The 17,022-nt window shown below is 34.0% G+C and overlaps 1 protein-coding gene across 1 annotated transcript; it reads right to left on the bottom strand.

The window, feature by feature from the left end:
• Positions 1-7,023: 7,023 nt before the first annotated feature.
• Positions 7,024-14,260, bottom strand: LOC127854213 (uncharacterized). Its single transcript, XM_052389243.1, has 3 exons — positions 14,127-14,260; positions 10,922-11,492; positions 7,024-10,553 (listed from the first exon to the last, which is right to left on the bottom strand). The coding sequence occupies exons 2-3, from the start codon at positions 11,475-11,477 to the stop codon at positions 8,659-8,661; spliced, it is 2,451 nt and encodes an 816-aa protein (XP_052245203.1). The 5' UTR covers positions 11,478-11,492; positions 14,127-14,260; the 3' UTR covers positions 7,024-8,658.
• Positions 14,261-17,022: the final 2,762 nt, after the last annotated feature.

Raw genomic sequence — 17,022 nt, forward strand, 5'->3', positions numbered from 1 at the left:
TCAATTTCAAATATGTTTCATCTGCACAATGGGAAACGGTTTTATATACAAAAGACGTCTACACTGTAGGGAAATTCCAACCATTTTGTGAAGGTTTATTCATTTGAGACATTGACACAAAATTTGTTTTTGCAACAAATACAACTAAACGTGTCGGCACCGGCGACGTTCTAATAATGACTTTGTCCTTAAAGTAAAGACATTTTATACTTTATTGATATCTGGATTACATTAAATGATGACATAAAACTCGTTTGTAACCTAGATTTATCGGTATCTCTTAAGAAGCGTTCCTGAATAATGTTAATTGCCATACCACCATCACACAAGTACCTAGGCGTTGAAAAGTGAATACGTAGTTCATCACGGAACAAGTGTCGTCGCATTATCATTCTCAATTTTATTTATTTTACGTATTGATATTTCCTATACCCACGACACACTATCTCAATTAATCGCGCTACACAACTATATAAAGGCCATGCCGTTTCGTTGCTTACTTTCATAATGTTATTTTATTGCCCGATCAGACGCAAACACAGCCTCATGATTAAAACGAATTGGTTGAGGCTGCAGGGGTAATCGACCCCGAGAGTGTGTCTTTGCTAAATCCAGTAACAAATCATTTAACGCTTAGTCTCCATGGGATGATTAATGAAAGATGGGTTTTAATTGATTAACAAGGTTTTTTCCCCAGATGTTTTGGCAGCTTGTACAAATAATATTAGTAATGACTTCATTAACGCTTACACTTTTCGTGGATGTATGACTTTCGCAACGTTGACAGTTCATAACAATTCATATTAAACACATAAATGAAAAATAGTTCGAATTTCACACACAGGTTAAAATGTAGTAAAAAGGAGACATTTTAGTGAGAATTAATATTCATAGTTTTGTTTGTTTACAAATACCCTGTGCATAGTTGGTCATGCGACTCAAAGAGACTATGTTGGGTCAAGATCAAATACGCGTACACATGTCGGTGTCGGTGTACACTTGGTCGTTTTGAATGTCATTGAAATAAATATCATTTGATAACGGCCCATTAAACTGGCTAGCTAATGTATATGGGGTATTGGGATTTCAATATCAAGCCAAAGTCAAATGCCAAGCTGAGTACTGTATATACGAACTACTGCGAATATCAAGTCGAGGACGAATACACAGCTGTGAAGAGGTTATTTTAACTGTAGCCATTATCAAGCCGATAATGATTTTTAGCTGTTTATTCACGTTAAGCGAATAATACATTATTTATATCGAATAGCCAGTTGTGATTTAAGTGTTTGAACTTTAGCTAATATCAAGTCAGGGACGAGTACTACGCTGGGTATCGGTTATTTCGAACTATAGCGGATATTAAGCAGGGTTAGAGTACCAAGGTATGTACTGGTTATCAAGACTTAAGCGAATATCAAGCTTAGGTCAAATATCAAGCTTAGGTGTTAACACGTTTCCGAATATCAAGGTGGGTTTTGTTTTTTCAAACGTTTGCGAGTTTCAATTCAGGGATGAATATCCAGCTCGATAGAGGGTATTTGAATTATTGCAAATATCGACCTGAGGTGGATTGCCCATCTTGTAATATAATGTTATTAATTAGTTGAATTCATATTGGCTTTTTTTTTTTATTGAGCTGAAGACAGCCGTATCGGCATGGGGCCGCAGGCCAAAGGACAATACGGCTGTTTTCAGCTCAATAACAAAGCCGATATGAATTCAACTAATTAATGACAATTTTATTTATTAACTTTATTATTTATTTAATATTCAGCAAGAAATGATTGAATTTTACTTTCGAATTACAGGTTTTTATTATTAAATGAAGTATGAAGTTTTGAAAAATAGCAAAATTTCAGTTCTATACAACTGATTCCCTGTTTATATCCCCATGCAAAATGCTTTGAAAATGTTTTGTTAACCAAAATACCTTTTAAGAGATATCTTAAAAATTTAAAACGAAAATTGAATATTGTTGCAAGAGGAAACAAATGCTCCATGCATTTAATTTCAGAAGAATAATAATTATATCATTAATATTGTAATATGAAGGCTAAATTACTGATAAAGCATAGGAACAATAGCATTTAAACTTAGTATATGGCGAAAGATGCTTTCAAGACATTACATGATGCAGGAATACAATTTGACAAGTCGCGAAATTATGCAAAATTTACATGAATAACATTCCAGCCACACTGGATTCACTACCGTTGTTTTGAGTACAACTCAGAAAGACAATAAGGATTGAAAACTTACTTATTGCCATTAGGAATTGCATTTTTAATGTGTAAATCCTCCATGATTTCGAAATAGTTTTGAATTCGGCGCTCATTGTAATTAAAAAAAATCAAAGATGTTATTGTACATATGCTCAAATAATGAACCTTACTGGTGTGGTAACACTGCACTATTGTTATTGTCGAAAAAGGAAGCTGAATATATTAGGGGCCGAGAGCTTTAAGTGAACTGCAATATTATATTTTAAAGATTTAAACTTTTGCGCCACAACTAACAAAAATGGCGTCCAAAATTGTCGATTTTTGATTTTCATATAAGGCCGAGTTTTTCATGGTTTCTGATTGGCCGAATCTCATATTGGCCGACCTTTTTCCCTATTTTGAACCTTGTGGTAACATTAACATTAAATACTATTAAAAAAAGGTACAATAAAGATCAAGAACTTTATTAAAGTGTTGTGTTATAAGTTTAACCAATGTTGCGAGAAAATGAAATACAGTCCAAACGCTTTACGGACAAAATGTATTTGCATTTGTTTAATAATTAATGTTTTCCTAACAATTTGCAGATAACAGTTTTGTGTGCGCTACCTTATAATTCCAACGAAGTAATTCCGCTTGTATAATTCATTTCATGGTGTAAACTCTACGCGGATTAAATACCACTTATACACAAACTGAAACCTCATTTGCATCAGCTGGAGAGAAACATTATTATACAACGCGGTCCTTTATTTATTACAAGGGACCGATTGCAAAATATAGAGGCACAAAACAAATGTAGTAGACATAAACACATATACAAAGCAAACACACGCGAACACTCAAGACTTTCGTCATAGCCTTGGAGCAGTCAACGCAAAGCATTGGGGAATGACACGGTTTTAAGCAGCCCCATACGTCACACTTGATAATGTATCTATAAAACTCAATGGTAAAACACAGAAAGGAGCTTCAGAACAGTAAACCTCTGATGCACAATGAAATGGTACCAAAACAGTATCAACTACATCTCGTCTTTCTCATTTATTCCAGTTGAAACCGGATCCTCTTTGTGATCATGTCAGATGCAGAACCAATAGAGATCGTAACTTTATTTTTGTGCTTACAACATGCAAAGTCATTCTTACATTTTTGTTCTTTAAAGAACACAATAGCATTACAGATGATACTACTCTTGACAAGTTTGTGATTTTAAAAGGTTTCCAGTTTCATAGTGAGAAAGAAATTTCCTTCCTGAAACCCAACAACGATCGCAAATTATTTGGCAACAGTTCTCGCTTTATAAATAGAGTTCCGAGTGAGGTCGAGCTCGCTAGCGATAAACAACACCAACGAAACGCTTAAATCACGTTCTTGATTGTACAGCTGGAACGTGGAAGGCATAGAAAAGTAAACTAAAGGCATGCAACTGCAAAAATACCTGTCCGGCCTGGACAATGCAATTTAGTTTTCCTTGTGATCACCACGTAATTACAACCTCTTATAAAGCTTCTATCTTAATTACGTTAACGACTTATTCTTACAGTCAGTCAGACAAAGAGACATATAGACATTGGCGCGGCGTTTACATAAAAAGCTGCATATGCTGTTATTCCTTCATTACGAACATAATAAACTATTGATGCTTTGTACTATAATAAATAATTGAGCCATTTATTTCGTTTTGTCGTGGTAGTATATACTTTATAGCAAACAACATCGACATAAAATAAAAGTACAAAAGTGGCTTTTCTGTAATTTAACTTGCCATGATAAATGTTAGTTCATACGTAGCATAATACAATCAGAGGGAACATGCATCATTGACAACATATATCAGAAATGACAATATGTAATACATCTGTCTTATAACGAAAGCATGGAAACACTAGAGCATTAGTCATATCCTACATGTTTTCATTGTTATAGCTACACGTAAAACATTTAAAAGACATTGTAATGAGTGGGTGGTGATCAACAACAATAGTACCATGTTGAGTGCAATGGTTACAATTGATGTTTGATTATGAATCAAATAATAAATGTTTGTAACACACTAATCAAGTATGACATAAACGTCAAGTGCGTTCGTTCGCAATTATCAGTAATTAGTGATCAAGGTACATAAAACCAGAGAACATGACGACAGGTGCACTTCAAGGCATTAACTTGCATAATGGCAGATGTGCAGCGTTTGCTATGGAACAAATTGCGTTGCTCTTATCTTTTCATGACTTCATAAAGCACACCTGTTGATACAATTACAAAAATATGTAAAAGAAATGTAATTTCTTTTTGTTTAAGAAACTGTTACGTATTTTAGTGATCTAAAAGTGTGTTTTATAGTTTATGCATAAATCTGATATACACCGTCAAGTATATAACAAGATGTTATCCAGTACTGTAAAATAAATATGTTGACTGATGCTCTGATGATTGAGAAAAGGCGACACTTAAATATACATGTAGACAGGAGAGCGAGAATTTGTGTATTTTGTGTAACCCATAATGTCTTCATTATTGAAGACGATTTTTATTTTCTTGTTATCTGCCCTTTGTATGAACCTCTCAGATTAGAACACTTTGATAGAAACTGGTATGAAAGAGTTCGAAGCATCGCATTGTTTTTAGTATGATGTCTGACTATAGCGAAGACAATATATGGTCACTAGTTAAATTTTTGCATATAGCAACTTTGCTAAGAAAAACATCGTTCATCAGCGGAAATAATGATTCAACTACCGCATGAATAATTTTCCCCGAAACGGAAAACATAATTGTATATGTATATACATATATTTTGTTACCATTTGATTCTTTTGCATGATATGTGTTGTTTGATTTCTTAATCTCATGTGTAGTATCATATGTAAATACACGATGTTTTGTGTATATTTATAATATCACTGTTACATACATGTATATGCTGAATCTGTGTATTCTGGTCTGGAGGCCCTAAAATACGAATAAACTATATTGTATTTTATTGTATTATAATCTTTACTGCCCCAGAAATTGAAGAATTATGCGAATATGATAATCCACTTTCATAATTGTTTGAACTTATATTCTTCTTTATGACTTATTTGAAAAGGAACATATATAATTAGTTACTGTTTACGTTTCGTTACTTACTTTCCGCACGTGTGATCTGATTCGATTGGTTTTGTTTTAGAACTTATCAAACCAACTGATTCATGGATAAGTCTTTTATAATTTGTTCTAATGCTGTTGGTTTCCTAAGCGGTAAGATCTAAAACATACACATGTGTACAATGGCGCCCGTTTACACAGCATGACATATCAGCTTAGAAAATACAAAATACATTGTGTCGTTCAAAGATTTTTGCATGGTGCAATTTCAGAATACGCAAGAGATGAAAGTCTTTCATATTAATAAATGTCTACGTTTTGAAATCATTGAAAATCAACAACGACAGACACAAATAAAGTTTCCATACACGATCATAGGCGCTCGATGTCAATGACAATGTTTTTTTTATAATTTATTGATTTATTTATTTTTTAGTTACCCGTTGTTTATTATAATGCATACACATACTAAATTAATATAAAAAAAATCTTCAGACAAAACGTTTTCTTAAAAAAAGATAGTTCGACTATGTATGTATAGATATTGACAAGGTAAATCACTCGCCATTTTCTAAAGCAACGGAAGTGCGTCATTATGCATAATTAAATCGCTGTCACCCCGCTCGCTTATTGAAATGCGCGCGCAGGCCGGGAACCTCGCTCTTTATACACAATAACAGCCACTAAGCACTATGGGCGCCAGATTTGATTTTTGACGTGCTGATTTTTTTTTCTGGAAATCACCATGGCAGACGAAATCAAGTTAAACAATTTGTAAGGAATGATTCATGTGTATGCAATTTACAATATCTTTTGTTGATTGCCCCATTAATTGAGTGAAACAATAGTTACAAGGATTTATCACATCGTCTGTGGATGTTTCTGTTGAAACTGAAAGTAGATAGAGAAAGAGCGAGGTTCCCGGCCTGCGCGCGCATTTCAATAAGCGAGCGGTGTGACAACGATTTAATTATGCATAATAATTCTTGTACGTTTTTGATACACTACGCTACGTTTATCAAGGATCAATCGGCCCCGTCCCGACACGTTACTACTAGGGTTACGATATGTTTACTGTATCCAGTGAACCCGAACAATATTCGTTACACCGGTATGTAAATAAGGTTCCATTGCTTCGTTGGTAGACCGACTATAAATCAAAGGATCGCGGATCCAATTCTCAGCCCGTCCACATAACATAATCGGCAGATGACGGTAATTCTCCCACTGATTATGTAATTATTAATGGCTAATTAGCTTACCAATGGGAAGTGTGAGTTTGTTTACTGACCGCTGTACTATGACTGTAAAACTGTTAAAGAAAAGATCTTTTTTAGTATACGATTTAGAACAGGTAAATAGAAAATTATATCAATAAGTAGTTATATAACATAGTCAACTATTACAGAGCGTTTGTTGTCTGTGTAATTATCAACATTGATGCATGTAATATATTTGCAGATTACATAATAATACAACTGTGTTGATATATATTGCTGCGTATACATTTGTATTCAACTTTCGACTTCTTATTTAAACTTTCCGATAACGAAACATATGTTGACATAACCATAATCCTCTTGCGATTGGTACGCATATACACTTGGAGACTTTTCTAACGCATCCCTTAATCATATCAATATAGCTCCCTTATTTTTGAACGGCTTGTGTTGAAATTTGGACCAAGAATAATTCAACACATATCTGATAATTCCTGAAAATTTAATTGAAATTGAAAAACAACAAATTATAAAACAAATTAAAAACGTCACTTCAAAAGTCAAATTCGCAAACTCGTACAACGTTAAATAATAACAATGTGAAAAGTAAAACGCATAAACTTACACGTCTTAATAACTGACCGGCTTGCAACATGCCGATTGAGCCGTTTCGCTCCTGAATATTCATACGAGCCATATTGTTTTTTATTTAATTAATGTTATGTTTTTCTTGTGTAAAAACTTACTTAGAATTATGAAATTGAAATTAAATTGGAATAACATGTATATCGCCTTTTACTACACTCGGTAATTTCTCTAACGCAACACTTTTAAAACTTACATATCTCAGTAATGAGTATTTTTCTTTAAAATTGCACATGTGATCATTTGACTACAATATGTGCAAGCTAACGATAAAATCATTCATCCGTGACGATCGGACGCTTTAGCAAGGCAAGCGGGAAAGGTAGCCTGTAAAATGCAAAGTGCGCGATTGCGCTCCTGAATATCCATACGAGATATATTGTTTTGTAAATTAATTTTATGTTTTCCTTGTGTAAGAACCCACCTAAAATAATTAAACTGAAATAAAACTAGAATAAATCGCGTTTCAACATTTCCACGTGCAAAAAAATGGAACCACACCTACCCGACGTGCTAAAGCGTTCAATCGTCACGGATGAATGATTTTATTGTGAGCTTGCATAGAATGTAGTCAAATGATCGTATGTAAAAATTTTAATCAATATCTTTACTCCTAACTGAGATATCAAAGTTTGAAAAGTGATGCTTTAGAAACGTCCCAAGGAGTATAGTATACCAAACTATATTGCATCATGTAACTGATTATGTCTAAATCATTTAAGTTTAACAACAATTAAATCATTTCAATGTTCTTTTTTAAGAGTTGAACATTAATGTAAAACCACGATATATCGTAAACTATGTGGTCAGCTTCATCATATGAACGTTCTTTTCTCCGTTGAGGATCGAACCCACAATTTTGATTTCTTGGCTCAACACACTTGAAACGGAGGCTCCAAAACTATTTTTAATGATATTTAATAGCTCAAACACTTTAACACAGTTTCAGTTACATATCTTGTGTTGTTCGATTTCAAACCATAGCTGAAATAAGCTGTGCTATGCGCTAACTACAATACACATGTTAACTAAACAAATGTTTGGGCATCGTTGAACACTTTTACAAGGTAAGAGATTGACTTATTTGCATTCCATTTAGAAACATAATTTTTAAGAGACATTCATACAGTCTTAAAATGATAAGTGGGCTGAAAAAGTAATTCTTCACATCTTACTACCCCTTCAATGTATTGTCCAATTAAAAATAATGACATGTTACACTCATTATTGTGGTCCGTTCGTTAGATGTGTATGGGAATCCCAAAGACGTCATATGCGTGCTACTGGAAGTCGTTTCCTTATATTAAGTTTATCCATTAAATAATTACCAAATGTTTATAATAGTCGATTTTTCTAACTACGCGCCGAGGAAAACTCTGTATAGCTTATCACTTTCAATAACAAATCATCTTACTTAATTATTGTATGTTAATTACCTAAGACATCTTTGTTTGTGAAATGGTTGTTATTTTGCTTTATACTTGATTACTGTTATATCTCACATGTGAGCTTTTATATCCTCTATTGCGTTTTCTTAGGCAACAAGCCTCATCATATATAATCTTTGCCTTTTCAATTTGTCCGTCCATTTCTAAAGAATGGCTAAGTAGGACCAGCGCCGTATCTTTGTGAAACAATGGTTCCTCTGAAACACATTTCTCGAGCTGATGGAATGCTTTCAGTGCTTTGGTTTGATTGTTTAATTCCTTTTGTAACATCAGTTCCACGAAATGAAAATATGGCTTGGGATCCAAGCTTACATATTCCATAAGGTCATCCATATCTGACCGTTGATCAATTGGTCGGAATACAGCATCAAGCCATCCACGAGGAAAACATGGTTTAAGAGTTTCAACAAAAAGTAAGCAATGGCAGATATTTGCATATAAAGCACCTGTATTTATTAACGCCAATGCATTGTCTCCAAAACCAGTTTTAGGTACATACTCGACTTCTCCTGAACAGTTACACACTGATTCAACAGCGAGGTCGCTGTAGGCTGTTTCTACTTCTTTCAAAAGTCCACTTGCTCCAGTGATGTCACCTACGCAAACCAAAACGGTAGCGAACTTCAGCCTACCTGAAACAGCGTCGGCAAACGTACCTTCTTTGAGGCTTTGCAAAACAGAATCAGACAGTTTGCAATTTTTCTGAATAGATTCAGCGGCCATTAGCATGCCTAAGTTAGCTTGCAACAAATATCTATATCGTTCCGTTGCCTTTTGCATGAAAGTATCTCCTTGTTGGTGTAATATTTCACAACGCGACAGTTTTGCCTTGTTTATCTCGATTTCTCGTTCTACATCGTAATTCGATGGATCATCGTATAAAGATGGCTCCTTAAGACCCCTCAAAATGTAAGCTCTACAAAGAAAGTTCCCAATTTTCGAACGGATTATTTCCTGTGTTTCAGAGATATAATGTTCAGAGGTTTTAATCCTATTGTATAGTTTTCTCCCAAACTCATCACACTGCATCTTCAGTATGGCTAAAATAGGATAAGCCATGATATCTTTGATACACTCTCCAACCTTTTCCCTCAGGGTGGCATCTAATCTTCCTTCAAACATATCCAGACTGTAAATCATGTAATGGGGATTGTATCCATTTTTGAGGCATTGGTAGATCCATTCTAAACATTTGCGTGTACATTCCAATATACTATCTTGTCTAAACATGTCTTTCCCGTATTGCTCTGTTACAAAAAATAAGGCTGTTTTACAGTAGAAACTCTTAATAGCGTCCTTATATTGTTTGTTTACAATTGTCTTTATTAGCATTTTCATCAGAACCAAACACTGTATTTGCGAATTATTCATGTCAAACATGAGTATCCGTTCTCCTAATGTGGTAGACATCCTAAACTCAGTCCTTAAATCTTCGCTCTGCTTATGCCCAACTGCAACAATAAAGCAACCGCTTTCAATGACACGTTTCCGTACATCATCCTTTGGCCACGGTTTATCTTTTGTTCTGTCTATCCAGTCCATTGCCTCTTTTGGAAGATGGGAACAATAATACGCAAAGACATAGTCCTCATCGATTCCTCGTGCATTACTCGTCCGATTCACAGCCGGACCATGGAGCTCGTCAACTATATCGACACGATACTGCATGAATTCGCATTTAAGATACACTTTACCATCTTTACCTTGCTCATACATTTCATCGTCATCAACTTGAGCCATTAGAGTGGGTTCTTTACTGTTCATGGCTAAAAGATTGCAGTACCCTGGGGAAGTGTCTTCCTGTTTATGTACCAATAGATTGTCGAACCCTTGCTTCCATTCATCAATTTCCAGAATGACCCTTTTGTCATTCTCTGAAACCAACATGTCTACATCGGAATCTAACCCAAAAGTGGTCGTTCCTGAAAGAAAAAACACAACGTTTGTTTAACAATATATTACTATTACATTCATTACAACGTAGATGTATTTGGTTTTGCATTTACTGTGGACGGTATCCTTTATTGACATCCGAAAAGGTTTACATGGGATCGTAAAGGTTTACATGACGGAATCTGTGTACGCATATTCATTTATGTAATGTTTGCATTTGATGATAACGTTATTTGTGGTCGGCGCATATAAGATATATATCAAAGTTAGATGAGTGGACAATATATGTTATCGATAACAGAGAGACATATTTAAATAGTCTCCCGTTTGCTCATAAATATATGTAAATCATATATAATGAAAAAGTATTTCTATGATAGATTAATGAACGGTGTACCTTCAGATTGACTGCCGAAATGGTACCATGTCACATTATCATCTTGAAGGCGCCAGTGGACAGTATTTATGCTTTCTATTTCCAGCCATGTGTTTCTTCGTGCTTCTACCAGTTCTTCTGTAATCCCTATTTCGGCTAGTACTTTCGACACAAAAATAGACAGTTCAGTGTCACTTAATTTAAATACATATTCATCAGTGTTTGGACACTGCCCAAGTTCTGAAAAATTTAATCGCACTTTATCATCATTATTGTTTACACTACTATATACATTCATAGTATTTTCTTGTCCTTTGCTGAAGTTTTGACTATAAATGTGCTCATCTTGTTTCGCTGACAGATTCTGACTACATACAACTGTTGTTGGTCCTATTTCTTTCCAATGTGCTTTATAACCACTGCATGTGCGTACTATATGTTCTGCAGCATCCAGACCTTTGTAGTGGTATGAATCAATATCTTCTTTATCATGCTCATCCTCTTCTATGGCTACTTGATTTAAACGATCCTGACTCGCATCAGCGGATGAGGAGCGTAGGTATAACCTCTGTTCCATTTGCCTTTTCCGATTCTGAAACACGTTTTATTATCTTTTGAAAGCTCTATAGCATTACAGTGTGTCAATTTTCAATTTTACAGTCTGGCACACAAACTAAAATGATTAAATTTAAAAGACACATGTCTAGGGCAATTGTAAAGCTGATAATCACTCGGTAACGTGTTCATATATTGATAAGGTAGAAAGCATCAATGAATTAAAAGTTAGCGATGTATCACTAAGATTTACGCGAGATTGTGATGACTATGTATTAAAAACGGCGGATTTATTTGGACATTTTTTCCGACAAGGGGTTCATTTATATTCAGGCAGATGTTGTATTGTGGAATATATGCATGTTGATTACGACTGTGTTATCAACACATTATTCCATGACATGAAGATACAGATTGTTGACCGAAACAAATTGGATGGATGGATGGATGGATGGATGGATGGATGGATGGATGGATGGATGGATGGATGGATGGATGGATGGATGGATGGATGGATGGATGGATGGATGGATGGATGGATGGATGGATGGATGGATGGATGGATGGATGGATGGATGGATGGATGGATGGATCGATGGATGAATCGATCGATCGATCGATCGATCGATCGATCGATAGATAGATAGATAGATAGATAGATAGATAGATAGATAGATAGATAGATAGATAGATAGATAGATAGATAGATAGATAGATAGATAGATAGATAGATAGATAGATAGATAGATAGATAGATGATAGATAGATAGATAGATAGATAGATAGATAGATAGATAGATAGATAGATAGATAGATAGATAGATAGATAGATAGATAGATAGATAGATAGATAGATAGATAGATAGATAGATAGATAGATAGATAGATAGATAGATAGATAGATAGATAGATAGATAGATAGATAGATAGATAGATAGATAGATAGATAGATAGATAGATAGATAGATAGATAGATAGATAGATAGATAGATAGATAGATAGATAGATAGATAGATAGATAGATAGATAGATAGATAGATAGATAGATAGATAGATAGATAGATAGATAGATAGATAGATAGATAGATAGATAGATAGATAGATAGATAGATAGATAGATAGATAGATAGATAGATAGATAGATAGATAGATAGATAGATAGATAGATAGATAGATAGATAGATAGATAGATAGATAGATAGATAGATAGATAGATAGATAGATAGATAGATAGATAGATAGATAGATAGATAGATAGATAGATAGATAGATAGATAGATAGATAGATAGATAGATAGATAGACTTTTTTCCCTTCATTCATGAAGAGCATAACATATAATACAGATTATAAACAATTAAATACAATCGAGTATATACACATACAAGAGATCAAAATGAAGCAACTCAGTACAGATATTATATTATTTACAAAGATAAGGAACACAACTAGAGTATATATAAAAATAATTGTTAGGTCAATGACATGAATAAAGTCAATGATAATGATTTTAGTTCACACACGCACGCACGCACGCGCGCACGCACGCACGCATAAGAATATATACGTTTACATATATATATTATTTTCTGTGTATAAATACCATAAACCGGATCCGAAATGTGAGCACATTAATTTCTGTTACGTTGCCAACACACGCCTGTATTTTCGATATCGGTTGTAGAGAATATTCACAATTTTTATTAGTCGTAGATTTTGTTGCAGTATTGTTTGCAGCAGACTTAGTAGGAGTTTTTATTAACTATATATGTAGTAGTAGGCTTTCACGGTAGATAACTTACATAAATAATTATTTTTCACGACCATTCGTAATCCGTACTTAAAGAACACCTAATGCTTCACGGAAAAGGAATTTCAAGTCTCACTTTTGATACATAATTGTGTTTTTCTTATGTTCGTTTTTATCCGGACAAGAATGGCAGCCGATAATGTGAGTTCACATCATTAATCGTATTTGCGTTTATTTAATTCGAGTTCCGATTTTTTCTCGTTGAATTCCCTTTACTAGTTCAGTGAATTACATTTCACCCTGTTCTGCGTCTATATAAACAACGACACAAATAGTTTTCGAGCGATATTACAAAATGTATAGACATAAATATAACGCCTGTCACAGAAATCGGACAGTGGAGAGTAAACACTATCGCTAGACCACGGACTGTAGTCAATATACGCTCCGTGGCTTAACAGCTACAACGCATTATGGTGTTTTGCAATATACTGCCATTTTACTGATGCGTTTAAACACACAATTGAAGCATTTAAAGCGGCTTAAACTATTTAAAACATACGTGGAAACTGCATACATCATTTAAACATTTTTAATTATCTGGATATAAAGAATTAAAGTGAACATAGAAAAGGCATTTTAAAGATGAATATATTCCTCATTAATTCACTAATCTAAACGAAAATATACCACTAATTCAATAAATGTAAACAAAAGTCAACCACCATTAATACATAGACATACAACTCTCGCATAAGTAACTGAATCGTAAATGTTGAACCGCTTGAAAGTGTGCCTTACAGCGTGTTTACTTTTGTTGTCAAATACATACGATGGTTTTACAACGTTTCACGACTAGACGGTATGATAACATGTAAATTGTCCGTATATCATAAACATTAAGAAAAGTTGAATTCCTTACGCTTCACCCTTCCGTTTAACTTAATATTTTCATTCTATGCAATCCATTCTTTAGGAATGTAGATCTATTTATAAACAAAATGTCCTTTAAGTTAAATGTTAACACCACCCTCTTGCATTAATTTCCTGTGTTTTCAATCGTAATACACCGACTATCTCCGGAGCCTCCGTCAGATATTGATTTATAAAATAAATCGTCAGCCCGAGTGACAGAGGTTTATGTGAGTGCATGGGACGACAACTCTGCTGGGGGATTGTGTCAACACGCGTACAACTTGAAAATAAGGCTACAATATACTAAATACTTTTGGTGTTCAATGCTATACCCTCTAAAAACAAAATCTTCATGGAATTGAAGACACAATTCTCTGTATGGGCACTTGCCATGGCTGTATTTTTTGAATATTTCTGTGTTCATGTGGTAGGGAAAACATTGTTGTACACAACAAATTCACTGTTTTGCTTTTAGGTTGGAGACTACATGAGACTTTGACAGTTGGCGGGAAACCATCATCAACTGGAGAAAAGCCGGTAAGAAGATGGCCATAAAACAGTGACCGCTGATTCGCATCGAGTTCTTTCTTACATACTGGATGACCTATCTTTTTTATTTTTTAAATCAATTTGTCTTGGACTGCACTTTAAGAAAAGGTATGGTTATGAGGTTGTCTATGCGCAAAAGTTTGACTTTATTTTTTGTTAAAGTTATCGCTTTTACATTGAATTTGTTAAGGAAATCTTTTGGTATATTGTGACCATAACTGACAACGGTAGAAATTGCTCTAGCGGTGATAAATATTAACCCATTTATGCCTAGTAGACTCTCTTATCCTTCTGAATTGGATCAATATATTTCCAAAATTAGGGATTTCTAGTATACTTATTTCTACATTCAGAATATTTCTTACAGCAATTTCTTTCAGCAAACAGCGCAGCCCTGATAGGACGCCGCAACATGCGGCGTCTCATCTGGGTCTACGCTGTTTGCCAATGCCTTTTTTCTAGACGCTATGCATAAATGGGTTAAAGTGATGTTATGGGCATCTAACAGTTAATATTATCTATCGCAATCTTTGTTATTTTTGGTGATTTCACTTCATATACACTTATATTTGTTAATTAAGCATCGACATACTAAAACAATATCTCGGAAAAAGAAAAATAATGCATTTTAATATCAACCGTACTTTCGTTTTGACAACTGAAAACAGAAATGATTCGATTTACGATGGGAATCTTAATTTGGTTTAAGTGCAGATTCGTTCATACGACAAAAAGATACTAATTTGTTTTACGGATCATTTCGGTTTAGAGGACTGGGTGAGTCATGTAAAATATCGAATATAATATATATATATATAATAAACAACTGGTAGCAGGATGAGTTGCAGATAATTGGTCAGTAACCACATTTTAACTTACTCTTTTGATCTGTTAATTCTGTTCAGCTCAATTCAACAGTGAAAATGCCCATAATATCACTTTAAACTGTAAACAAGATCATTCTAACAATATTAATATTTCAGCTACAATTATTTGGGAAGACAACTCACTTCATATGTTTCCCCTTTTATTTAAAGCGCCATGTTAATATATGTATTTCCACTCCGTAAATAGAGTAGAACGTGTTACAGTCCCACAATTGTATGCGAATTTTGATACATTTCGCGTCTGTTACGGTAGGAAGCCAATGTTCGAAACTACGTAATTAAACGCATTTCAAAGGCTCTATATCCGACATTTGACTGTCGTTGTTCTATAATATGTCATTCATAATAATAATTCGTAATAATAATGTTTAATGTTTAATAAATTAGAATGCTCTTGCATACAAATTTCTTCTGAGTATATTTAATTTTGTAAAATATGACGTTACCTAAAAGCGTCATCGGGATTCGTATAATACCGAAATCAAATTATGCGCACATATAACAAACTTAAGGGGAATGAATTATAGCATCAGAAACGATACAATACACGTTGGTACAAATTTCGTGTAAGTTCATAGTTTAAAGAAGTTCTTGATGCTCATTCTATTGCGGCAATTGATGTCTAATATTACACATGTATATATTGTAATCTCATAATGTTAGACCAGCAGAATATGCTAATTGTAAACGTTCATGAATCATACATGTATTTTTTTAAATGCAAATCAAATGTTCTTATAAAAAAAAAGATATATGTTTTTAGCATATGAACACTTGGGTGCAAAAAGGTACCATGTGACATTGAAATAAGTAGGTATATGAAACATTTTTGCACCATTGTGGATTATGTGCTTCATTCGTGAAAAGATATTTGTATACTCGCTTTATAAAAAAACAATTAATTGTCTAAGTTTAAAAAAGATTTTATATCACCTAAATGTTTGCATTTTATTATTATAATATTCACGGAATTAAAATGGGACAATCTTCGACAAGGGCATCAGAACTCGAACACACTCGTCTGGTTAAGTTTAATCAAGCAAGCCAACGCTAAAAGAAAGTGGAAAATATTCGCATTTCAAAGGCTTTATAGCCGACGCTTTGACACTGGTTGTTCCATAAATGGTCGACAAAGTCAGGGCGATATGTTATAAGAAAACAAACGAACATTGCACCAGTCTTACTTTACATTGTATGAAAAATACACGTTATGATACATTGTTGAAGAAGCATGAATTATTTACAATAAAATATACGATTACGTCAGTTCAGTGATTGTGTTCATTGTTTTGGTATCCTCGTCGTGTCATTCCTTTAAGGCACAATTGAATGAACTTTTCATATAATAAGTGATTGGACAGGGCTTGGATGATTAGGTTACAGAGATGTCGAACATTACACGTTGAAATACTTTGAAAAATTAAAATTTGAGTCGCGCTCTGTGAAAAGGGGGTTTAATGCATGTGC

This window comes from Dreissena polymorpha, chromosome 12 (assembly GCF_020536995.1).
Source record: "Dreissena polymorpha isolate Duluth1 chromosome 12, UMN_Dpol_1.0, whole genome shotgun sequence".
NCBI classification, from domain to species: Eukaryota; Metazoa; Mollusca; class Bivalvia; order Myida; family Dreissenidae; genus Dreissena; species Dreissena polymorpha.

Excerpts from the sequence above, each read along its gene's own strand:
- LOC127854213 (XM_052389243.1), bottom strand. The coding sequence starts at position 11,477 with ATGGAACAGAGGTTATACCTACGCTCCTCATCCGCTGATGCGAGTCAG. Across the intron at positions 10,554-10,921 it reads TTTCGGCAGTCAATCTGAAG|GAACGACCACTTTTGGGTTA; the intron begins GTACACCGTTCA and ends TTTTTCTTTCAG.